This window comes from Anolis sagrei, chromosome 4 (assembly GCF_037176765.1).
Source record: "Anolis sagrei isolate rAnoSag1 chromosome 4, rAnoSag1.mat, whole genome shotgun sequence".
NCBI lineage: Eukaryota > Metazoa > Chordata > Lepidosauria > Squamata > Dactyloidae > Anolis > Anolis sagrei.
In genome coordinates, this window is record NC_090024.1 from 143,489,878 (window position 1) to 143,516,408 (window position 26,531).

The 26,531-nt window shown below is 40.3% G+C and overlaps 1 protein-coding gene across 4 annotated transcripts; it reads right to left on the bottom strand.

The window, feature by feature from the left end:
• Window positions 1-66: 66 nt before the first annotated feature.
• LOC132774192 (pancreatic alpha-amylase-like) lies at window positions 67-23,343 on the bottom strand. Of its 4 annotated transcripts, none has more exons than XM_060774032.2 (12): window positions 23,221-23,328; window positions 17,504-17,610; window positions 15,067-15,288; window positions 14,469-14,615; window positions 13,148-13,345; window positions 11,164-11,394; window positions 9,962-10,095; window positions 9,567-9,689; window positions 7,312-7,411; window positions 4,639-4,760; window positions 4,338-4,463; window positions 67-1,824 (listed from the first exon to the last, which is right to left on the bottom strand). In XM_060774032.2, exons 2-12 carry the CDS (start codon window positions 17,591-17,593, stop codon window positions 1,635-1,637), a joined length of 1,683 nt encoding a protein of 560 aa, XP_060630015.2. In that variant the 5' UTR covers window positions 17,594-17,610; window positions 23,221-23,328; the 3' UTR covers window positions 67-1,634. The 4 variants fall into 4 exon arrangements, with proteins under 4 accessions (XP_060630015.2, XP_067323863.1, XP_060630016.2 ...); XM_067467763.1 differs by lacking the exon at window positions 67-1,824 and adding an exon at window positions 1,831-2,445; XM_067467762.1 differs by lacking the exon at window positions 17,504-17,610 and having other exon boundaries at window positions 23,221-23,343.
• Between the last annotated feature and the right edge of the window lie 3,188 nt (window positions 23,344-26,531).

Here is a 26,531-nt window from a genome sequence, read left to right on the forward strand (position 1 = left end):
TTTTCCCTGTACGCTATTACAAGGACATTTGTTTTAGACCACTGTTTTCAAGGAAACAAACTGGAATGAAACAGCTAAATTTATTTATTTATTTATTTCTGCTGCTTATACCCCGCCCTTCTCACCCCCGAGGGGGGACTCAGGGCGGCTTACAAAAAGAAGGCACAATTCGATGGCCTTATCCAATTACATGCAAATATAAAAACAATTACAATAATTAAACAATTAACAGATTAAAAACATCAATATATAGCACCATAGCACAACAATAAGCAGTCTCATGGTCAGTGTTTCGCATTCCATAGGTCCAATAGATTTCTTCATTATTTGCCCATCATTATGGTCTTTCTTTTTTAGCTGCCAGAGTTTCCGAAAGCCTGGTCCCACATCCAAGTTTTCAGCTTTTTCCTGAATGAGAGAAAGGAGGTCTCTGATCTGATCTCCCCGGGGAGTGAGTTCCACAGGCGGGGGGCCACCACTGAGAAGGCCAATATTAAGCTGTAAGGACTTAAAATCCAATATTAAGCTGTAAGGACTTAAATCACGAGGACGCACCAAACCAAGACAGCACTACTTTTCACAGACAGGTCCAAGATGGTCAGATAAGCAAAAATAGGGAAATGAGTGCAACACCAAACTCATTTTGCAATCGAATGAACACTAATAACACAGACATGACTACAGACATTATGCTGGCAAAAACAAAAGCAACAATGACTAAAGTTAGTGCAAATACAAGGAGGACAAAGCCTATGATAAATGCCAGCAATGGACAGCACCCGCAGCAACCCAGAGAAGAGAGAAGAGAGACCTTAAACAACTGTGTTTTCACTGGAGATACTGATGACATTGTACCAGCCCGATATAAACTGTCAGAATCCTCAATACTAATACAACCAGGTCAACCAGAACATTTAGATACAGTAAGACCTATTCAGATTGTAACCTGGAATGTAGCTGGCTGGAAAGAGACTGTTGATTGTGAACTGGTGAGATTCCTATCTGATTTTGAGATATTAGCATTACAAGAATCTTGGCTAGTAGAAGTGGATGACTCAATACAATTACCCGGATTTCAATGTTGGCATACACCTGCTCAAAAAAGGGGGAATAGGGGCGTGCCTCGGGGGGGGGGTATGTATATGTATTAAGGAGGAATTACAGTGGCAAGGGGAAGGATTGTTCATGGGGGATGATAATCATAACATATTGGCCATTAAGTTCAGTCATAAAGAAATGGAGCTTATACCTCACTTTCGGTCCCTGTGATCATCAGATTTTGAATAAATTGGCTTGTTGTGGAAAGGATTGGTGAGAAAGATTCAGTTGAGATAAGTTTTCTTCATGATAACTCTAACCCTAAACTGCACCGGTGAATGATTCCCAATATTGAGCTAAGAGAAGCAGTTCCATTAGTCACAAATGTGTACTTTATTTGACTAATAATACAGGGCCACTGGATTGAACCAGCACAGCAAAGCTCTTTTTTTTTTTCACTTTTTGTAAGGTTAAAGGCAGGGCTTAAGATGATTAATAAAAGAACCATGCACATTAATTTACAGACTAGATTTATTCTTCAGCATGTACATAAACATTAAATAGCTTTTTAACACAGAGAGAAAAGTCAGTGTTGATTACAATTTGGCTTCAACATGAATTGCAATGAATGGATCTTCAGCTTGGCTATTAATCTGAAAATCACCCACACCACTGGCAGCAATGTGGATTTGAATTCCAGTGCAGATGTTGCCTTCCTTTTGTCCAGAAATAACATCGCAGTAAATGCCTCCAGGAAGACCCGTTGGGAGGCTTATTGACAAGTTCCTGTAGAAAAGCAAAGATTTTCTCTGTATTTATGCTCTCCGATGAATGGAGTTTACATGGTAATGCCTGGTTACCATGATGCACCAAGGCAAAGTTCTAAATCGGGAACGAGTAGTCTGGTGTTTTGATGTTAGAAATGTAATACAACTGTCTGGTTGCCCCGACACAATAGATAAATAAATAAATAAATAAACTACCATTATATAGTTAGTGATCATGGGAACTGCAGCCCAAAAATAAGTGAAGGGCAGCAAATAACCTGCCCAATCTAGATCATTTATTTCCCTGGGTATATTTACATTATCTGTCATATCACAAACGGTTTATTGTGTGATCACATCAATTAGATCTGTGTTGGTTGGACTCACAGCAATTAGCATCATCTCCTGAATAGGAGATCTTGGGTCAAGTTTATGGAGGGAAGTGCATCTATCCATCCCAGACTTTATCAACGTTGTGGTCAAGATTTGAAATGGCCAGCTCAATTAGAGAAAATATGTTTAAAATGCTTTACAGAACCTACATAACTCCAGAGTTACTAGCTACAATAGAGAAAACAGGACGAGGGGTTTGCTGGAGATGTAAGAAGGTGAAGGGATCTTTTTTTCATGCATGGTGGACCTGTAACATAGTTAAAGAATCATCTGGTCAGAGTTTAAAACAAATTGAATATCAAAATTATAAGAAAATACACAATTAAGTAGTACTGTGTGGACTGAGCTTAAAACACAGCTAACATATAATAAACTAGCTGTGCCCTGCCACGCGTTGCTGTGGCCTTTAGTAAGAGTTTTGAAGTCTCTGCCTGGCCTCTCTTCCTTCCTTCACTCGCCCTCTTTCCCTCTTTCTCTCTCTCACACTCCTTCCTTTCCCCTCTTTCTCTCTCTCTCTCTCTCTGGCATCCCTCCTTCCTCCCCCTTCTTTATGCTTGTGTGTAAACTTGAGTATCTTCTGTTGGTCATGGGGGTTCAGTGTGGCATGTTTGCCCCAATTCTGTCGTTGGTGGGGTTCAGGATGCTCTTTGAGTGTTGGTGAACTCTGAATCCCAGTGACTACAACTCCCAAATGTCAAGGTCTATTTCTCTCAAACTCCATCTGTGTGGATATTTGGGCGTATTGAATGCTTTGGTCCGGATCCATCATTGTGTCTTCAAAGTCGCCCCCTCCGGTTAGACACGCCCCCTTCCTTCGCCCCACCCCTTTCCTTCCAGGAGTCAATCAGGGAGGGAAGGGGTGGGGCGAAGGGAGGGGGCGTGTCTTTCCGGAGGGGGTGGGAGGAGGGAAGGAGTGACTCAGGGAGGGAAGGGGTGGGGAGAAGGGAGGGGGCGACTTTGAAGACACGCCCCCTCCCTTCGCCCCACCCCTTTCCTTCCAGGAGTCAATCAGGGAGGGAAGGGGTGGGGCGAAGGGAGGGGGCGTGTCTTTCCAGTGGGGATGCGGCGCGGCGAGGCTTGGAGTGTGCGGAGCGGGGCTTGGAGGCAGCGTGGGAGGAGTAAGATGAAGGAGGGGGTGGAGGGAAGGGGGCGGGGGGAAGTTGCGTTTGTGTGTGTGTGTGTGCCGTGGGGAAGTGCGGTGACGTGTTCGCGCTGGGCGGGGCGAGGGAGGGAGGGAAGTGTGTTGGCCGTTCGGCCATGTGTGCGCGCACGCTGGGGACTTTGCGCCAGTGCGCATGCTCAGTTGTTTTGCCGTTTTTTCTGTGTGTGGTTGTGTTGTTTTGATTTCTGACTGGATGAGTTTGTACCTAGTGGGTTGTCCTTGGGGCATGGCAATTTTGGTGGAGTTTTGTGGAGGGGTTTTAGAGTTTTGCTTCCCCGTTGGACGCCAGTAGGAAATTTATAGATATAGATACAATAAAATGAAATTGAAAACTCACATCCCCCCAGATTCCACCCACAACCACACCATCAGTATACCCGTCATCCTTTCCCAAATGCTTGGCCTCTTTTCTCACATCTTTCATTTTTCTGGCAGACAAAGATGTTTCTGTTCAAGCAGATTGTTGTAAATGCTATCAGTGGGGACAATGAGATGTGGGCTCTATTTTTATTTAATACTTTAACTTTTGCATCTTATAAAAACAATTGTATACGTTTAAAAATTGCTTTCAAAACTAATTTATTTTAATAGATTTTATCTGTGAGCCACCTTGGGTTCTATTTTGCAAGAAAGGAGTGCATCCAATAAACAAATAAATGAACAAAATGTCAAGCTGTAGTTGGTTAGATCTATGGATGTAGAGTCTGTGGATACATAAGCACAAATGTACACAACAAAAAGGTCTCCATGTGGCCCTCCAGAGTTTTTTGTAACTATAAATCCTATCAGCTCTTATCACTATGTTGGCAGATGGTGTTGTAGTGTAATATTGTCTGGAAGACTACAAGTCATCCAGCTGTGTCATAGGAAATAGGCATACAATGAACAGGGAGCAAAATCCATATGTTCATAAAAGAGTCAATAAACTTTTTATATATTTTTGGGCACTACAGCATTGAAAACAAAGTATTTTGTACCTGTCATCATTATTAAACACAATAAATCCTTTGGCACCACGCCCAAATGCTATCTGGTTGTTACTGTTGTCCCACCAGTTTGTGATAGGCTGCCAATGTACAACATTTCGGAAAATCACCATATTCCTAGGGGAAAAATTGATCAACATAACAAATTGTAGCAAGGTCTTTTATTTATTTATTTTTTTGCTAAAATTACACAAATCATTTGAATACTAATAATCAGAAAAACAGAGGTGTCCTCAAGTGATGTCAGATCACACATAACAAATTTAAGTGTTGATAAACCACTGATGCTCACCGTATTTGATTCCAACGATGTTCGCAAACCCAGCCATTCCCACAACTGCCATCAGGATTAATTGTAACAGGTTTAATTGTTCCATCACTATTGCTGGGTGGTCCAACCCAGTCATTCAAGTCCTTTTAATGAAAGAGGACATTCATGCAATTAGATGTGAAATGAAATTGTAATAAGAAGACAATAACATGGAAATTATTTTGCCAGGAACTGGGACACAAACATACATATTACTTACAATTAAACTTACAAACTTACAAAACTCTATATTTTGAACTTCACAATCAAAATGTGAAATACATAATCCAGTTCATACTTAGATAAATCATTAAAGCAGGTGTTCTATGGATTACGAAAAACACTAAATTACTTGATTTTAATTTATTCAGTTTAAATGGCTTACTATCAACAAACCTTCCCTGCATAATGGCAAATCAATACCAACAAAATAAAATGTCAATAAAACATAACAAATAATATGAATGGGAGCATAATATTCTCTTCTAATAGGGAGAACATACAAAATAATTCACGGTTCAGACTAAAGAGTGCAAGGAGAGAGGAATGAGGTTTACATCTATCAAAGCACAAGGAGCCAGGGAACTTCTACTCCACTGTGAGGATGTCAGTCATTCTTGCTATCTATTGAATACAATGGTAAATTTGGCTATTAGGGAAATGTATAGAAAATGGGATTCAGCAGGCAGATGAGCTCCCTCTATCAGCTCCAGCTCCTCATGCGGGGACATGAGAGAAGCCTCCCACAAGGATGATAAAAACATTAAATCACCCAGGCGATCCCTGGGCAACATCCTTGCAGACGGCCAATTCTCTCACACCAGAAGCGACTTGCAGTTTCTCAAGTCACTCCTGAAATGACCAAAAAAAAAGCAGCATAGTTATCACATTGAAACTATTCCATTATTAGGATGCCCGCAATCAGAAAGTTCTCCTTTTAGGCTGCATTGACTCACTTCACGTTGCTATGACACACTGTCTAACATACCGTCTTCATAAGGGTTACCATTAGCATCCCCATCAATTGCCACCTGAAACATTTCAACCCCCAATCACACCTAATTTTCAAGCTAGATTTTGATGTTTAAATTCTCAAATTTGAGATTATATTTTCAACAGGATAGTCAAGGGGTGGAGAAGAGTCCAGAGCATGGTATGTCTTTACACTCAAACATATCAATTATTTAGTTCAAAGGGAACTTAACTGAAATACAGGAAGGGAAGGTCTTTGTTAGGACCCCAAATAGGAATGGGAGGACCAGACCATCCTTCCTTGCCTCGTTTACTCACAATATGTATCTTCTTCCATATTTAAAAACTAGAACTATCTGCTGTGTATTGAATGAAATGTATTTTTTTACTATAAGGGTACTGTATAGAAAGTGGAATTTATGGTAACACTCCCCGGATTCAAACTGCTGACCTTTCGGTCAGCACATTCAGCAGCTCAGTGGTTTAACCCGCTGCACCACCAAGGGCTGATATCACCCCTTGGTGGTGCAGCGGGTTAAACCACTGAGCTGCTGATTGTGCTGACCGAAAGGTCAGCAGTTTGAATCCGGGGAGCGGGGTGAGCTCCTGTAGTTAAACCCAGCTTCTGCCAACCTAGCAGTTTGAAAACATGTAAATGTGAGTAGATCAATAGGTACAGCTTCTGGGGGAAGGTAACTGCATTCCATGCATTCATGCTGGCTACATGACCTTGGAGGTGTCTATGAACAACACCGGCTCTTTGGCCTAGAAATTGAAATGAGCACCACCTCCCAGAGTCGGACACAACTAGACTTAATGTCAGGGAAAACCGTTACCTTTACTATTAATCACACTGAAATTTTCCTCCTTAGGCCCAGGTTTAGAAGATCTAAAGTGAAAATGTATCAAAGGGGGGAACACAATATACCAAAACATTCCACCAGGCTATCTATTAATATTAAAAACTTGTGCCTGAGTATTCTTGTTTTCTTTCATCTCCCCAGCTCTATTTCCTTTCGCCTTTGTCTTTTTAAAAATTCTAACTCTGAGGGCAATTGCTGTCTTGTTTTTTTGTTTTTTGTTTTTTTACAACTGATATACAAGTAATTTTGAGACTTATTCTAACTTTAGGAAAGGGTGTATCCACTTACCATAAACAAAATGACTTGACTAGTTCAAAAGAATTCTAACACAAAACCTCATCTTTCTCATAGCTACTATGCAGCCCTGGTGTCTAATACACGAAATCTGTGGTCACAGGACAACAGACCCTAACAGATTAGATACCTGCAGGACTATATAACTTAAATACCTGAGGGCAATGTGATAAAACCACATTCGTAAAATTCACTCACTGGAATCAGCCAATTTTTTATCTTCTTGCAATGTTCTAAGTCATGCTATTTTTTCCAAACAGCTATATTCTAGTTCTGATAGAATTGTTTTCTGTCAGTTGTTTCAATCCAGGGAAAGTTAGTCATGATTAAATCACAATGATATAAAGGATGCAATGAACCGCACAGTTCAATGCAAATTAAGCACAGGTAACTTTCTTTCAACTGAATCCTCAATATTTCTTAGTATTTCAATCCATTTTCCAAGTGCTGCTACAATCCCTTAAGACAAGAGGTAAACACAACCAGCAAATAGCTATATATTTCTAGTGAGCCAGTAGAGAGTTACCTTTCCGTGCTGGATATCTCTTGGCCACCTGTAGCTTGATATTATTCTTGTAAACCCATAGGGATGAGCAAGCATAAACCCAACTGCCATTTTATAAAGTCTATAAAATCGATAAGAGAGATATTACAGCACAGAGAAAACACAAAAACTGATTATGTCCTGGGCTGGTGTGACAAGCAGCATATCTGTATGGCAAACACATGTCAGTTGTTTATAAATTTCTGATGATAATCTTTTCTGGGAGTAAATCAAACTGACTTCTAAGGGAGCATGTATAGAAGTGGGTTGCAAAAGGTGTTCCTTTCCCAAAGCAAAGACAGGGCACATGTGACTCTCAAGAAGATGCTAGACTTCAGTTCCTGTCAATTGTGAAGAATGAACCTTGTGGAGCATATTTGAAAAAGAATACAAACAAATTCTAAAAGCACTTCTCCTCAGCACCGAACAATGCATTTCTTTGAGCAAACATATTTTAAAGAAGCTCAAAATCATACTACATATATTTTGAAGAAAGAATTCTTCAGTGATGGAACCTATGAAATTCATTCAGGGCAGATCGTTATATACTACTATGGACAAAGCCATACATCTAACGTCTGGCTCTTTTCATACCTGTGAACAGTTCTGCGTGCCACTTATCTCATGTATCTGAGTGAAAACTAAGAAAAAATGTAGGTAGAAGGAAGAAATTGACCTTCAGTAGGAATATCATATTCCTATATATACTATATACTAGTATAGTATATAGTATATATATACAGTATATAGTATATAATATATATATAAAACAATATATTATATAATACTAATATTATGAATGATATATTAGTACTATGCTAATAATGTAGTATGTTGTATGTACATATGACTTGTAAGCCACTCTGAGTCCCCTTCGGGATGAGGAGGGTGGCATATAAATGTTGTAAATAAATAAATAAATATCATTTATAATTGGAAGTGAAATCAATTGTGGTTTCCAACATAGTGATGTGCAACAAGTTGATATCTGCAACCCGTGGCCAAGAACAGCAGGTGAGATGCAAGAGGGTTAGGAAGCCATCAAAGCTGTACATTTTAATCAAGGATCATTCTGTCTGTGAGGGATTGCCATCCACATCCGGTTTCACATGCAGCAATTCCACATATGCATGGAGAAACAATCTGTTGTGACCATTATTCTTGACATGTGAGGATTTGCAGGGCCCAACTGCCTTTGAGGCAGAATACATTTCCTGATCCAAGCAGTGGATCTGGAAGAGTAGGCAGCAAACCAAGTATTCCTGCCTCTGCTGCCTGCTGTCACATCACTGAAGCAAGGCATTATGGCAAGGACTTCAAAGAGCCTTGCCAGTTACCCTCCAGAACAGCTGCCTATGCAGAGATTTGCTCTGAGGAGGCTTCAAAGTCAGGCATTTGGGTAGGCAGGCTCTGTGGAGAATCACATCTAGTGTTGAAAGTACTATGCACTTCTTCAATGGGCAACACAAGTGACTCGGGGTGAAGGCAATCTCATTGCAAAAAACAATGACTGCTGAAGGACAGAAAAGCAAAAGCAAAAAAAATGTAACACTGCCCTCAATTCCATCTAGTCTCTTTTTGTATATCTTAAATGTACAATACCTTGTATTTCTAATTCTCCTGAGATTTCCTTGACATTTCTGGGGGAAAAAATGAGGAAATTCCCAACATTTCCCTGTAGTTCACACTACTGAGATCTAGAAAGCTCATAGCACAGAGAGTCAGCCTGGTGTACCAGTTTGAGTGTTGGACTATGACTGGAGACCAGGATTTGAGTGCCTGCTCAGCAAAGGAAACCCGCTAGATCAGACAACGGCAAACTCTGGTCCTCCAGATGTTTTGGACTTCAACAATTCCTAACAGACAGCTGGGATTTCTGGGAGTTCAAGTCCAAAACACCTGGAGGGCTTAAGTGTGCCTTGAGGATATCACTCTCTCAGCCCCAGAACATAGATTCACAGATAATAGATTCACTTCAATGTTGCCCTAAGTAAAAAATGACTTGAAGCACAACAGTCACAAGATCCATGTGGCTCTGTTTTTTTTAATGCTTATCAATGGATAAATGAGGGCATCTACCTAAACAGTATATGGCTCTGTGTAATTTTGACCCTTAGGAAATGTTCTCAGAGACTTTTGTTTTATGTGATTTAGGAAGTCAATTTCAACACATATGGACATTCAATACTTTAAAAAATGTAACAGCTTTTCTGTTCCATTTTCAACAGGTTATTTACCTGGGGTTCCAGAAAGTGAGGATGGAGGCCCCACCGGCACCATGTCCCCTCTGGTTGTCATGGTTATCTACAAAGACAATGGCTTTGTCAGAAGGCATCAAACTCCAATTCTCTCCCAAGCTCCTAAATCGTGAAGAAATAATTAGAACTTCCTTTACTACAGACGCTTTCAGCATGTTTTAAAAGGTCTCTCTCTTCTAAGTATAGGCCGAGAAGCAGATCTCTGGAGTTCTTTATCTATGCTCTGTAACTGCTACACATTAGGGGTTCTGCAGATGAGGGAGAGTTATTTATATTGGGGGAGAAGATCCTGAAAAACTGGATTTCATGCACAGAGGAAGATGCTGTTTTGCACATGAGGCCATTTGGGACTAGAGGGCATCCAAAATCATTACTTCAAAGTTGCCATCTTCTCTCCATTCCATTTGTGGAGGACAGTCCCGAGTTGTGTGCCATATCTAAATTCAGTCACTCGACCATTTCTGAAGTATTCGGAGCTTTGGACGCCTTCACCACCTAAGTCAATTACCTGGAAAAAACATACAAAAGACTGGAGAAGGAATATAATTGTGTTTTCAATGTGTTTCAAAACTAGCCTTTTTCTATTTAAAGCAACACAGCTGAGAACTGCATATTTAGAGCCAATTGGGGTAAACTGCAGAGGTGATGCAGATACTTGATTTGGATCAGGATTTTGTTAACAGCTTGTTTATTTTAACTTATGTTGTATTGTATGTATATGTGTTTGTCAAATGTTTTGATATGGCCAATAGGCTAATCAATAAAACGTACTTGTACTTCTAAAGGGGATTGGACTGGGTGTTCTTTGTGCTGGCTTCCAACTCTATGATTCAATCTTTCTTGACACTGGTCCCAAGGAGCTTACAGCAAGGTTAATACAAAATACAACTAAAAACCTGATTAACACAAACATTTAGAACATATTTAAACTATTACATTAAACAGCCCATAACGTAAAACAGTGTAAAATTATTTAAGAATAAAAAGAAAAATGACTACTGTGAACAGTGGTAACAAATCAGGACATGAGTCAGATGACTACACAAACTTTTTAGTCTTTCTATCTCATTGGGTACTTTCTCACTAAAAGTAATGGACCTCAAAAAACTTAATCAGGATGGATTCAAAGTTTCTCATCCAAGCAAATCCACAAATACTACTTTTGTATACAACGCTTTAAAGTTTATTTGAGAAAGGAAAATAAGAACTGCCTTGCTAGATTAGATCAAGAGGTCTATCCAATCTAGTATTCTAGCTCAGAAGGCCTACAATTTCTTATCAATTTATCTGGCAGGAATTCCACCCAATTCAGTTAGGTTTATTTCTTACTGAGAGTACATGCATAGGATTGTTCCGTAGATAATTTCAAGCAAACCACTTTCCTCGCAGCCTCATCCTCCCACATATCAGTAATAAAAATAAAGCATCAAGGAGAGGAAGAGCCCTTCTTACCTTATGAAATGGTTGCAAGAATTACAAAATAACACCTGTGAAATGATTTGAATACTGCATGGATATTATTATTAATACTAAATTAATGAACTTGCATTATTATGTCATTACTAGATTCACCAACCTCCTGGTAGATGAAGGGCCGTGAACCTTTGGTAAACCACCGTGTGTTTAGATTGTTTACTTTGCTTAAAATAGCATTAATGTCCTTGGGCCATATGTGCTTCGAAGCATCAATTCGGAAACCTGCAACACCCAGATCAATCAAGTGGTTCATGTATCCAGCTATTTTTGAACGTACGTCTTCTCTGCTTTGTGCAAGGTCAACAAGACCAGATAGACGGCAGTTGCGAACCTGTACATGCAGGGAAAATGGTCAATGAATCACTTGCCAAAACACAGATATTCAATACTCAAAGATTCGAGATGGCTGCTGCCAAACCTAAAAAATGAAATAGTCTCACGTTTGGATCCTAATATTATTTTATTTCAAATCAGAAGTGTCATTTGATAGCTCCTGAGATATTGTCTCAGGAATCATAAAAAAAGATTAACTCTTCCTCTGAAATCAGAGACATGAGCTCTGATCTCATGCAGGGAGATCTATGCTTGTACAAAATGTAATGGTTTTGTGGAGGGAAAATAGAAAATATTGTGGCTGTGGTATGAGAGGATTCACAGGCCCATTGGATCTTTAGTGTCCAAAGTCCTCTTGCTACATGGAAACACGTAACAGTGCAAGGATAAATGAAAGACTCTTCTCCTATTGCAAGCAATGAGTGGGAAAGGCTGAAACACAAAGACAAATGCCAGAGAAAGAATTGCAAATAGTATTATTTGCTCCCTTCTGTCCTGTTGATAGGGACCTGTATTGATTAAGCTACTTGTCTTTCCTCAGTTTGAGGTGTGCATAACACAGCTGAACTACGTCATTATCATACATACATCAGCAACTCAAGCTTAAGGATGCACTAAACACTTACATCAGCACCACACCTCATTTAATTGAAATGGCATCATGCTAAGGAATCCAGAATTTGTAGTTTGATGAGGTAAAGCTCTCTACTAGAAAGCTGTAGTACCCTCCCCAAACTTTAGCTCCCCAAATTCCTTAAGAAAGGAAGAACTATGGATTTACTTAAGCCTATACTTATAATGTGAACAGGCACTCAAGATAGCTTAGTGCTGGGCAAGGTGGGTGGACTTGACTTCTATAGCTATGATTTCTATACACTTCACCAAAATACAAATCTCAGGATGACAATTAAAATGGTATTAACCTGATAAAAGTGTGTAATGCAGATACACCCTTGTATGGTGTGGTTATAAGCACTCAAAATGGGGAGTCAGCAGTATACAGTACATGCCAGCTTGCATAGCTTTGAGCATTCCTTTAACCCATTACAATGTACAGCCAGGGTGGCCAAAATATACCTTGCTGTTTTAGGTCCAGCAGGGGAAGATGACACTTGCAAATCTAGGAATGACTTCTAATCAACTCCAGTTTTGGAAAAAAAAATCCTTGAACACTACTTCATTGAGAAACACCACTCATCTAGTCAGAACCAATTATTATTTATTTTATTTATTTTATTTATGATATTTATATTCCACCCTTCTCATCCCGAAGGGGACTCAAGGCAGATCACAGAACACATATACGGCAAACATTCAATGCCGATTATACAATGACAAGACAGACAATAGATAGGCTTTTCCCATTTTTTGGCATCTCTGGAGGCTCTGCTCAATTCCGGCCACAGGGGGCTGCTATCACTCCATCTCATTGCCAAAGAGTTTTATTTGTTTGTAAACTTCCTCCTTTTTTCTGAACAAACGCCGTGCCTAAAATACCTTCCTGCTTAATGCAGTTCCTATTTATCTACTCACATTTGTTCTCAAACTGCTAGGTTGGTAGAAGCTGGGCTACAGGCCAAACGCTCAAGCCCTTGACCTAGGTTTCGAACTGTCAGCCTTCCAGTTGGCAAGATTAGTTGCACCTTGGTGATTAACCTGCTGTGCTAAAGCCTGGCCCAATTATAGTTTTTGTTATATTAATAATTATTTGTACCCCACTTCCTACCCTGCAAAAAGAGAGTGACATTTACCTGGATAGGATCACTGTAATTTTCAATATCCCCACTGGGTGTCTTACATATTCGATCATTAAAATCAAAGTTAAAGTAGGGGACAGCAGGGAAATATCGCACCCCAGCATCGAAGTAGCTCTCACAGGTCCCACGGTATCCAGAGCCAGCCCCAGAGCCACACATATGATTGATCACAGCATCCACATAAATATTGATCTGTTAGAAATACACAGGATTACATGAGATACATAAAGAAGTGCTTGAAAGTGATTATGGCAGTACATTTCAGATTAAGAAAATCTAACTATATACACCATTTTTTCATGTGAGAGAATCGGCCGTCTGCAAGGACATTGCCTAGGGGACACCTGGATATTTTACCATCCTATGGGAGGCTTCTCTCGTGTCCTCACATGGAAAGCTAGAGTTGGCAGATGGGAGATCACCCCGCTCTCCGAATTCAAACCGCCGACCTTTCGGTCAGCAGTTCTGCCGGCTCCTATCAAAATGCAAACCACATTAAATATCTGAATACAGCCTGCAATATGAAGGTCTAATAAAAAGAAAATAAAACTATGAAGTTAAGGGAAAGGTTTTCCCCTGACATTAAGTCCAGTTGTGTCTGACTCTGGGGGTTGGTAGTAATTCCATTTCTAAGCCAAAGAGCCGGCGTTGTCCATAGACACCTCCAAGCTCATGTGGCTAGCATGACTGCATGAAGCGCCATTACCTTCCCACCAGAGCAGTACCTATTGATCTCACATTTGCATGTTTTCAAACTGCTAGGTTGGCAGAAGCTGGGGCTGACAGCAGGAGCTTACGCTGCTCCCCAGATTTGAACCTGCGACCTTTCGGTCAACAAGTTCAGCAGCTCAGCAGTTTAACCCACTGCACCACCCAGGGTTCCCGGCATACTTCAAAACTATGAAGTACATGTTTAATCCAAATTGTGGCAGATGTTCTATAATTTTTGGCAGGCAGCTGGTGGATCACACATGTAAATATAGCTCCTCCAACAGCCTTTAATTTAGCCCAGCCTGCCTGAAATTTGACATATATGATCACAATATTCCTTTTGCACTGAATATATTCTATTTATTTAGTTTGCAAAGGGACATTTGAATAAAGTCTATTCCGTTACACATAATAGATTCTGATACATAGATTTAAAAAACGTGGGGTCGTGGAGATAATTTCCTGCACAGAACTGGATAAAGCATGCATTTCATCAGACAAAGTTCATAAAAAAACACATTTCCACTTATACAATAAGGGTTTACCTTTAACCTGAAATCTTTGACTCAGCTTATTGTCAGAAAAGTCACCAAAAGCCACTTACTCCAACATTGTTGCATCTCGTCACCATGTCTCGAAATGCATTTTCATTTCCAGAACGTGAACACAATTTGTAACTGATGGGCTGATACCTTTCCCACCATGGTCTCCAGGGATTCGTTATAACCAGGTTTTCATTGGGAGGAGAAACCTATCAATACAAAAAGCAAGCAAGCAAGAAGAAGATAAAAACAAATTGCTCAAGCAGACTTAACATTTCATCTGTATTACATGATTTCAGAAGTATGAGCACACTTCAACTATTGTGGCTCCCAGGTTTTGTTGTTGGTAAGGGACTAAAAAGTTTCTGGTAGAGAGCCATAGACTGACACTAAGATGTCTTTTAATACAACTCCCATCATGATTGAAGGGAGGCAATGATGACTGGGGCTGAGTGAAGCTAGAGTTCAACAATATCTACAGAATTTCCCTCAATCAAGTTCTGTTGATACAGATAAAGAATTTGTGACTCTTTCAATGTTGGCGGAGTGCAACTCCCATAACCCTTTATCACTGGCTGTTATGGGCTAATGGAAAGTTGAAGCTCAGCCACTTCTGGGGCATATTTTGCCATTATCAAAGAGAAAAAAGTACCATCTAACCTGAACTCCTGCAAATCCATTTGGTGCTAAATAACGTTCACATTCATCAGCCACATCCGCCCAGCGCCATTCGAAAAGGTGGACAATAGACGTCCTTACAGGTTTTGAATCTGATTTGTAATGCATCCAGCAAAGTCCAAAGGCTGCTAGGAGGAGCAGCAACAAGCCATTCTTGTTGCCTCTGCCAATCGGTGACATTCTTCTCAAGAGCCTTCTGCATTCCTAGTGGAGAAGAAATCCCAAATGACCTATTGCACACCTCAACTGCCCTCTCAGAGGTGGCAGAATGTTATTTTAAAACAGCATATTTTAGGCAAGAGGCACTGCAGGCTTCCCAGAGCAACGGAAATGCTGACAAGCTAGACAGAGGACACTGCTTCTGTTTGTCTGTTGGGGTCAACTAGATAAGATGCAGTTTGCATTAAATTCACATTGTGTCAGTTAGGGACTAAACCTGGAGGGTGAGAGGCCTGTGGACTATACAAAGGCAGAAGGTCAGGCAAATCTGGAAACATTACTTTATTTTTACTACTTTTGGGGACTATAGGTACACCTCAGTTAATGAAATAGATGTATTCCTAGCTTTTACTTCTTTAACAGGAATGTTGAAACCTGAGACAGAAATAACATAGTTAAGTTACAAAAGGTTCATAACCCATAAAAAAGATGAGCAGTTAAATGTGCTTCAGAAAAGTTTTCAGTTGAAATTAACACTATGCAAATGAGACAACTGAGCCAGATAAACCTTGCCTAAGAAAAGATAACATTTTGAAACTTTGAGAGATCTCTTGAAAGGTCCTTTTTACAAAGTCTTTTTAATATACTTCCAGCTTCTGTTTTTCTTCCATTTCCTCTTCTAGCAGAAAGTTTTTTCCGCATTGGCATTGGGAAGATCGTGAAGCAAGGCTGGAAATACAGACTTTTAGTGTCAAATTGTAGCAGTCTCTTAAGTAGAATTAAGTAGGATTCTTCTTTAGCTAATTTTACTGTTGCTGTGTGTGCCTGCCCACAACAGACAAGGTAAACAATGTTTGCTTCCAGAATTCCATGCAAAGCATGTTGAAAAACAGAACAAAGAAAAAAAGGTGGAAATTACATATGTCTGCCTTAACAGCTGTCCACATCATGTTAAAAGAAACATAGACATATGAATTTGGCCTCCAAAATGGAAATAATAAAAAGTGGGAGCTGAAATAAGTTTTTTTTTGTCAGACCCCTCAATAAATTAAGTCTGCCTGTATTGATTCCAGAATGCACAGCCAGAATTAGTGATAAGAAGACTAAGAGTTCTATCACACTATGCTGTTATAGTGCTGTTATTCCACTTCAATGTCTATGAATTCTGTAGTTTGTAGTTCAGTGAGGCCAAAGAGCTCTTTGGCTGAGAATTCTAAATGCCTTTCACATATTGCAATCCCAGGATTCCATATAAGGTTGCATCCTAGTTAAAGTGGATTAAAAGAACTATAACAGTGTAGTGTGATAGAGCCTTAAGAAATTACAACCTAGGATAGCTCATCAGACCTGATTGTCCGCCAACATTTCTGAAGCAGAACAGGTCACATCAATCAGAGGGACTACAAAACAGATGTGGAATATGTGCCTTCCTCCACCAATGTTTCTGGGCTGGATCTTTCACTCTCAGTTATGCTAGATAAGCTAATGGGAACTTCAGCCAGCAACCATTGAAGGACCACACATTGACCCTATTTGGATTATGGCTACTCTATATATATTACCTAACTGGCATTTCACTGAATAAATACAAAAAAGTCATAAAATTCTAAACAGCAATAAGAGAAGTATGAAAACTAACATAACATTATTACACAACTATAACATATTAGACATTTAAACATTGTACTGGTCCCAAACATTATACTGCTGGATTGCTGCAATACTGCAAGCAGCTACAGGATTATTCTTGTACACTAATCTTCCCCAATGTATCCTCCAGATGTCTTGGGCTACATATTCCAGCATCCCTGGCCAAGCTGATGGAGTGTGATGGGATATATACTCCAAAACAACTGAGTGTTTATCAAATTAGAGGCAGCTGCATTGGTTAGATGCTGCTGCTTTTTCTTGTGTGTGTTTTAGAGCAATATAAGAAGCCAAATAACATTTCATTTTAACACTCCACTATGCCCAATCAGACCTCTAAAGCAAGAATGGAGAACGTGTGATCATTCAGGCTGGAATTCCCATAGACACTCCCCACTAATTAAAGGCTCATGGGGATTGCAATCCAACATCTGGCTAGCCAAATGTTCACCTCCTTCAAGCAATCTTCTCTAAACCAATGCTCTCCAGATGTGTTTGCCTACAACTCCCAGCTCAGAAACCAGGTAAGGAGAGGCTGCTTCAACCTACCTTTCTCTTTTGTAAATTACTCGTTAATTTTGAGATTAAAATATATGCAAACTATATGAAATACCTTAGAGAAAAGAGCTTGAGTTCTTTTCATCAAATGCAGCTGAGTCACACCTTGTAATGTTCCTGAGATTGCTTGGACTCCAGCATTCATTGCAGGCTGCCTGGAATCTGATTTTGAAACAATAATGTCAAACTGAAATTTCATCAACAATGCATGGAAATTCCCCCCAAATGTGACAGACCACAAAAAATTAATCCCTGCATTAAGAAACAGGGAGGGAATCCAGAGAAGTCTGCCTAATGTACACTCAACTGTTACAGGAGGGGGAAAAGCATCATTCTTCAAATGATACCTTGGGATTAGAAGATAGATCTTTGCTAAGTCTGAACCCATGTCTTTGCCAATTAAAGGTAGTGGGATGCACATCAAGGATCTAATTCAAATGAGTGAAGGAATAAGGAAAAGGAACCCTTTCAAAACCAGTTCTTAACCTCAATCAGTCTGCTGTTTAGCAGGAAAATTGAACAAACTTTAAAATTTGGTCAGTGTACTGGAACAAAGGATATGGGAGAGCCAGAAAAGTCATAGAAATGGTAAAAAAAAAAGTCATAAAGAGGCTGTAGTCACTCTCTTATGACGAAAGGTTACAACTTATGGGCCTCTTTAGTTTAGAGCAAGTTGACTATGGGTAAAAATAGATCAGAAGTGAAAGTAGATTGGATTTCCCCCTGTCTTGTAATACTGGAGACAGCACAGAGTAATAATCTAAGTGCTGAACTATTTATGACTTTTGGAGACCAGAGATTGCATCCCTGATCTGCCGTGGAAACATCATTGGATGACCTTGGGTAAGTCATAGCTCTCAGTTCAAAGGGAAAAGAATGGCAAATTTCTTCTGAATCGATCTTGCCAAAGAAAGCCAGTAACATGGTTGTTGTAAGTAGCAGTCAACCTGCTTTATCTATTTGCAACCTCATCACATGGATGACATCCCCCCCCCCCCACGCGCCGATACCGCTTTGCCATGAGAAAGCAGCGCTGAAGCAGCATGAGAGCCTTCCCATGTTAGGAGGGAAGTGTTCTACAATACTTCCACTCCTACTTGGGGCTGGGGCTTCAACAGGAAGTCCAACGATGCTGTGTGATGGACAACATCCCCATCCATCGCTGACTGTCCCTTTAAGAGTCCTAGAAGACTAAAAAATAAGTGTAATTAGGTCCTTGGTTTTAACTTATACTGTATACCCTTCATGCATCAAAAGAAAGCCAGGACATAAACTAAAGGGGGGGAAAGAATGAATGTGCTGTTGTAGTCAAATCTTGCTTGTTGACTTCTCATAGGCAACTGGTTGCCCAATTTGAATGAATTTTGACTAAAAACCCTCTAGTCTGATTTAAACATGAACTTCCTTATGTTCTGATTGATGGAATAACAGCAGGAACACAAAGATTCATGCACTTAATCTTATTGGTTTCTGGAAACTCATGTGCAGGATTTGTTTTTCCATGTGGTTTGTCATTGTGCAGAAGCTTTCTTCTGCAGGCGTATGTCCTCAAGCTGGATAGAAGTCACAATCTATTTCACAATGGGTTTTTATACTTCAAAGCAGTTGTCCACCCACTGCCTCAAATCCAAAAACCCAGAGGAAGAGAAGAATTCTGCTTGCGAGCTGAAGTGCTTTTTTGCAACCTGTTTCAGTGCTCCCGTTTATAGTGTGTAAGTTGCCAGATACAGTCGCTACCAGCTGTCCCACGATTTTACATCGTAGCTGGAAGCAGAACAACTTTGAAATGAACACATCTGACAAAGCCTCACTTTAGGAAGGGAATCAAGTTTTGGACCGACAGTGAATTTGATCATATGGTAATAATAGAGAAGTCTAAGAATTATTTAATGAACTCTGCCATATCTTCTCTTTGATATGGATGCTTTTTTATACTTTCCCATGGGAAAGTGAAAGCTGTTTTGTTTCTGAATGAGCCAGTAAGACTTAAAATAAACACAACCCAGCTATTTATACCACATGTGACCTTATAGGAACCTTGCAAACACAGCCATGTCTGTTACTGGCCAACAAAATAAATCATTGACATTTTCAAATGCACCTGGCTAGATTAAACATTTGTAGCACTTTTTAAAGGTCTAAACAATTATATAAGAATCGTGTCAATCAAAATTGCATTCCAAAATTGCATTGAAATGAAGTTCAATGGGGACAAATGCAAGATACTCCACTCAGGCAGAAAAAAATGAAATGCAAAGATACAAAATGGGCTCGACAGCAATACATGTGAAAAAGATCTTGGAGTCCTTGTAGACAACAAGTTAAACACGAGCCAACAATGTGATGCTGCAGCTAAAAAAGCCAATGGGATTTTGGCCTCCATCAAATAGGAGTATAGTGTCTAGATCCAGGGAAGTCATGCTACCCCTTTATTCTGCTTTGGTTAGACCACACCTGGAATACTGTGTCCAATTCTGGGCACCACGACTGAAGGGAGATGTTGGCAAGCTGGAATGTGTCCCGAGGAGGGCGGCTTAAATGATCAAGGGTCTGGAGAACAAGCCCTATGAGGAGCAGCTTAAAGAGCTGGGCATGTTTAGCCAGAAGGAGAGAAGGCTGAGAGGTGACATGATAGCCACATATAAATATATGAGAGGAAGTCATAGGGAGAAGGGAGCAAGCTTGTTTTCTGCTGCCCTGGAGACTAGGACATGGAACAATGGAACAATGGCTTCAAACTACAGGAAAGGAGATTCCACCTGAACATTAGGAAGAACTTTCTGGCTGTGAAAGCGGTTTAGTAGTGGAACTCTCTGCCCCAGAGTTTGGTGGAGGCTCCTTTTACGGAGGCTTTTAAACAGAGGCCATCTGTTGGGGGTGCTTTGAACATGACTGTCCTGCTTCTGGTCAGGGGGTTGGACTGGATGACCCACGAGGTCTCTTCCAATTCTATGATCTTGGTTGCTCACCTGAAGACAATTTTGACTTACCAGACAGAACTAGGGAAATGGAGATTGACAAGCCAACCTTAAATATATATTTGCATCAGTTATTTCCCAGGTAATCTGTACTATGGGTGAGTAGTAATGCATCATGAGGCCAATCCCTGTCTTTCTATTTCCATATTTTCTTGGGGGGGGGGGGGGGATCAGGTCTTCATAAAACAGGAAGCAATCTTAAGATTCACTTGTTTACAATGCAAACTTCCATGCTTCGCTTAAGATTTACATGAGCAGAAACAAACATGGTAACATATCAAACAGGAAGGGAAACATTGTTGGAATTAACATAGGTTTTATAGTCCCTCCCCCTTTTATGGGAATCAGTTTCTAACTTCCAGTTTTTTCTTTTTATGTCCTAATAAAAGTTTTGCCAATGATTCTGTTCCTGTTACACGCTATAAAGAATCACAATCAATAGGCAGTAAAGCATGTCTCTGAAATGAAGGGGGGAGCCGAGCACAGTTATTATAGCTGTCAGCTGTGATTAAAACTTTGTTAGGCAAGATGCATCTCCAAAGCCACTGCTAGCATTCCCAAAGACCTTAGAAATATCACTGGAAAGGATATATTGATCACCAAACTCCACTTACTAGAATAGCCTTTACAATCAGCTTATGCAAATTTAAACCTGCCTTTTTATCTTAACATATAAATCGCATGGATGTGTCAAATAGTTCTCAGACAATTCTTTAGTGCTGAAGAAAATAGCTGCATGATGCCCCTCTTTATAATAAGCATAGGGAAACATCAGTGCTCTCCCCAGATTCGAACCTATGACCTATCGGTCTTCAGTCCTGCCGGCACAGGGGTTTAAACCACTGCGCCACCAGGGGCTCACAGTTAAAATCTATTAAAACATATTCAAAGCTAACAACCACAGCAAGAAGTTGAACAATTTGACCCATATCAGTGCTACTCAAAGTAGTAGTCTATGCACTAGTGCTGGTCCCAGTGACATTATGAGTTAAATACAGCCAAAGGGAACAAAATAATATTGATACATTGTACTTAATTTAGTGGGGGGAAATGGGGGGTACCCCACATCTGATAGCTTGAGAAACTCTGATCTGTATTTATACTAAAAACAGCTATGTTAGATGGGGGAAAGGATATATTGATTCATTCCCATCATTTTCATTTTCCAACCCCCAAATCACCACCATGGTAAGCAAATGCAGAAGAAAAAAAGGCGAAGGAATCCATAGCCTTTGAATTTTGACTCCAGTGCCCATCAACCACTGTAAACCAAATGAGGACAATTGGAGATGTAGTCAACTAATCTTTTGACAGACCACAAATTAATTACTCTGCTTTATGGACTATCCTTCTCTAAAGAGAGACTCTACCCCTGAGATGTTGGTTCTTTCTAGCTTGAACCTTCCTTTGAAAACCATTGACAAGTAAAGAACGTTCCTTTGAGTTCCATTGACGCTTCTCCTCTCTTCCGTGAGTTGGTGAAAGGTGAGAAGAGTGACTTGAGGCATTAGCATCATTCTGTTGCATGATTAAAAAAGTGAGGATTCACCCCAAACCTAGAACTGATCACAATCCTAAAAAATGCTCATACCAGGGCCCCTTCCATGCAGCTGAATAAAATCCCCCATTTTCTGCTTTGAACTGGAATATATTAGGGATCTAGGATTGTCTGCACATTTCATCCCTCTCAAAAATTTCTATTCTAGCTATACGTCACCTGGTCATACCCAGCATTATTTTAAAATTTTAATTATTACATTTGGCCCAGCCATAGGCTTTAAACATCGTGTTATTGTTAATGTTTATTGCTTATTTTCTGCTTATGAGTTTATTGTTTTTTATTACTGTTGCTATTTTTTATTGTTTATTGTGGGCTCAGCCTCATGTAAGCCGCACCGAGTCCCTTGGGGAGATGGTAGTGGGGTACAAATAAATTATTATTATTATTATTATTATTATTATTATTATTATTATTATGTGGATTTAGATAACCCAGTTCAAAGCAGATCTTGTGGGATTTCCTGCCTCAATATTCTGGGTTATATGGCTGTGTGGAAGGGCCCTGACTCTAGAATTGTAAAATGAATGCTAGCAGTGGTTCTCAACCTGGGGTCCCCTAGAAATCCTAACAGCTGGTAAACTGGCTGGGATTTCTGGGAGTTGTAGGCCAAAACACCTGGGGACCCATAGGTTGAGAACCACTGTAGGGGATCCTGGGATTTGCAGTTTGGGGAGCATTCTTTGGCAGAGATGACTACAGACCATGTAAAACTACAACTCCCATAACTTCATAGCAAATTCACGAGTGGTGTAGAACTGTATTAATTACACAGTACAGATGCCCCCTTAAAAGGAGACTGGGGACCCGTCCACACAGCCCACATTATCTGACTCATATAACCCAGTTCAAAGCAGATATTTTGAGATTTTCTGCCTTGATATTCTGGGATATAGGGCTGTGTGGAAGGGCCTTCAATAGAAGGAGGGATTAAATTGGTGATGGGGTCCCAGATCATTGCAGCCACTGATCAAAGAATATATTATGCAATTAACCTGGATTTGCAAAAAGCACACACTTTAACTGGGAAAAGGGTATCTTAATAATAATAATAATAATAATAATAATAATAATAATAATAATTACTAGCCTCTCCTTTTGGCCCGAGGTGGGGCACAACATACAGATCTTAATGTTTACAAGGGTGTTGCTTCAGCCAGGGAGAGGGTTTCATTGCATTTGGCATTTTCCTAAAGGAAACCCCTCTAAATATAATGCGAAGCATTGCATACATACTCGCTCGGCTGCTTCATAGGTTGTATTGCCCTTCTTTGAGCTCCTTTTGGCCAACATGCCTCCCCAAAGTCCATGGGAAAAGATAAACAAATATGCTCCTCCTCTGCCACCCACCTCTATGGCTTAAAGGAGCTCTTAGGTAATTTTCTCGGTGAATATGTTTGGATGCTGCCCTCTGGTGTCAATCAGGCCAACTCTCACCCAACTCTTCCAGATTAGTTTTTGAGACTCAAGCCCCTTCCACACAGCTGAAGAAAATCCCACATTATCTGCTTTGAACTGTGTGAACTCAGATAAACCAGTTCAAATCTGCTATTGTGAGTTATTCCGCCTTAATATTCTGGGTTATGAAGGGCCCTTAAGGTGGTATCTACACTGTTGTATTAACTTAGTTTGGCACCACACTAACTGTCCTGGCTTAATGCTATGATGAAATGATGGGAGCTGCAGTTTTACATGATTTGTAGCTTTCCCAAAGAGTGTTGGTGCTTCACCAAACTACAAATCCCAGGAATACACAGTATTGAGCCACTGTGGTTAAAGTGGGACAAATTTCAAATTGTATTGATGTGCTCCTTGCCTGACTTTTAAATTATTCTATTCTAATGCTTTTCTTCTGCTAACTCCATCTTCTCAAACAAACAGCATTCATTCACCCTTGTTAGCTATACATACTGTTCCCAAACTGACTCTGAGGATGTACGCAGAATGAATACAGTCTGAAACCACTTTAATTGCCAGAGCTCAAGGCTATGGAATACTGGGACATGTAGTTTGATGAGGCACCAGCACTCTTTTGCAGGGGAGTCTAAATATATTGAAAAACTGCTGGATCTATACTGTTAAATAATGAAGTTTTAACTGCATATGGCTAGTGTAGACCCATATAATACAGTTTGAATTACATTGAACTTTAGCAGTGTAGATCCAGCCAGAGTGAGAACTGTGTCCCCTTCTACACTGACATAATTCAGATTATCAAAGCAGATAATCCAAATTATCTGGATTAAATGAGTCTATATTGCCATATAATCCAGATCAAAGTAGATAATCTGGATTTATATGGCAGTGTAGAGGAGGCCTAAGATCTCTAGATCCTCCTGTGTGATTCTATGGTAGACATGGGCAAACTTCAGCTCTCCAGGTGTTTTGAACTTCAACTCTCACAATTCCTAACAACCTACCAGTATGATTTCGGTTTGATGCCACTTTCATTCTTATCCTAGTGAAATCAAGATGATGCCTCCACATTAAATGCCTGGAGCTGCTGCTAAACACTCAAAAGGAACCAAGGTCACCATAGAGTGCCCATGCCGGGCTCCACTCATCTCCAAAGAGTCTGGGTTCAGATCTCCACTCATAGAAGAGACCAAGGGATGAGTTATATTCCAGAACTGGGCAAGGCATGTAGTTCTGTACCAAATGCCTCAGCTCAGGTCTCCCCAGTTTACTCCATGCCAGCGGGAGAGGAGTGGTGGGGAAAGGAGGGGCAGAGGGGGGGAGGGGAAGGGGGAAGGGAGGGGGGTTGAGGAGAGGTGAAGAGAAGGGGGAGAACAATTAGGAAGAGGTAAGTCCAAAAACAAAAGGAAAGGAGAAGTGAAAGTGAAGGATGAGATAAGAGAGGAGAAAGAAAGTAGAGGAGAAGGAGAAAAAGAGGAGAGCGAAAAAGAAGAGAGAAGGGGAAAGAGAAGAGAGAATGACGAACGAAGAGAGAAAGAGACAGAAAGAAAGCAAAAGAGATGGGAGAAAAGAGAACATGAGAGATACGAGATGGGACAGATGAAAGAGGTGTGATTTTTGTATGGTGTGTGATGTGTGCAAAGTGTGTGAAGTGTAAAATTTGCTACCGTGCTAAATTCAAAGTGCTAGCTTTGGCCTATAAAGCCCTAAACAGTTCTGGTCCAACTTACCTGTCTAAATGTAGCTCCCTTTAAGAGCCAGTTAGAGCCTTAAGATCTGCTGAGGAGGCCCTGCTCTTGATCCCACCCCCTTCCAAGCACGACTGGCGGGGACAAGAGATGGGCCTTCTCAGTGATTGCCCCTTGGGTATGGAACTCTTTCCCCATTGAGATCACACTGGCCCCTTCTCTACTGGTCTTCAGGAAAAAAGTTAAAGTCCTGGTTTTGCACACAGGTCTTTTGGAAGTAGTGTAATATTCCAACTTGAATGTAGCAGTTTGAATAACGACTGTGGGACTCAGCACTGTGTTTTAATCTGTTTTATTGCATGTCTATGTTTTAATTGTTGTATAATTTAAAACGTTATATTTGTTATCTGTATGTATAATGCAGCATTAAATTTTGCCATAATCTGCAAGCCGCTCTGAGTCACCTTCGGGATTGAGAAGAGTAGAGTATAAATGTAGTAAATAAATAATAAAGTGTGTGTGCTGTGTGTGATGTGTGTGAGATGTAAGGAGGGGGAAGGAAGGGGAAGGAAGGAGGGGGCAGGAAAGGAAGAGTTGAGTTGAGTGAGGGGAAGGGGAGAGGAGGAGGGAGGGAGAAGGAGGAATGGAGGGTTGGTGGAGGATTGAACATTCAGACATTTGCCACAATTGAACACACATCCCATAATATAGCTATACTCAAATGTCAAGAATGAAATATATTATTGGCCCCAAACAGACCTGAGACTTTCTTGGCTGCATGTGTGACCATCTCTGCATGGTACAGATAAGATGGAGATACAAAATGAGAAACAGACCCAAATCCCTTCCTGCCCCATTAACTGTGGGATAATATTTCCAGATGGAAAATACTTCATTTTCAGTAAGTTTAAGCTGTAAAGTGCTGGAAATGAAAACACAATCAGTCTCTTCTTTGCCACACTGAACAGTGTGTTAATTGTGTAAACTCATTAAGTTCGGGCTTTCTAAGAAAAACATTTTCAGAAATGAAAGGCTAACTGGGGATCAGAAGAAGAGAGAACTTTCTAGTTTGCAGGCACCAGGTAGCTTATCCATACAGTGCCTTTGTGATTTCAAACTAGTGGGAAGTACATAAAAAGAGAAAACAGAGGTGGATTCATCTTGCCATCCTTGAACCATGGTCTTCTGCTTTCATTCCAACACTGTTTGGGTTGACTTCTGCCAAAAGCTGGCCAACATCCCGTGATTTCCTGTTTAATTAAAATATAGCCGAAAGTGGATCAAATATCCAGATAGTTGAGGAAAGGAATGGGCGATCCATCAGGAAGAAGGGTAAATTCCTTGACATAATGTTTCTCTTGATTTCCTCCAATTCCATGTGACACTGACTTCAGGTCGTGTTGTCTCCTGCTGTCTCCGAAATTCAGCTTTCTATGAAAGTCT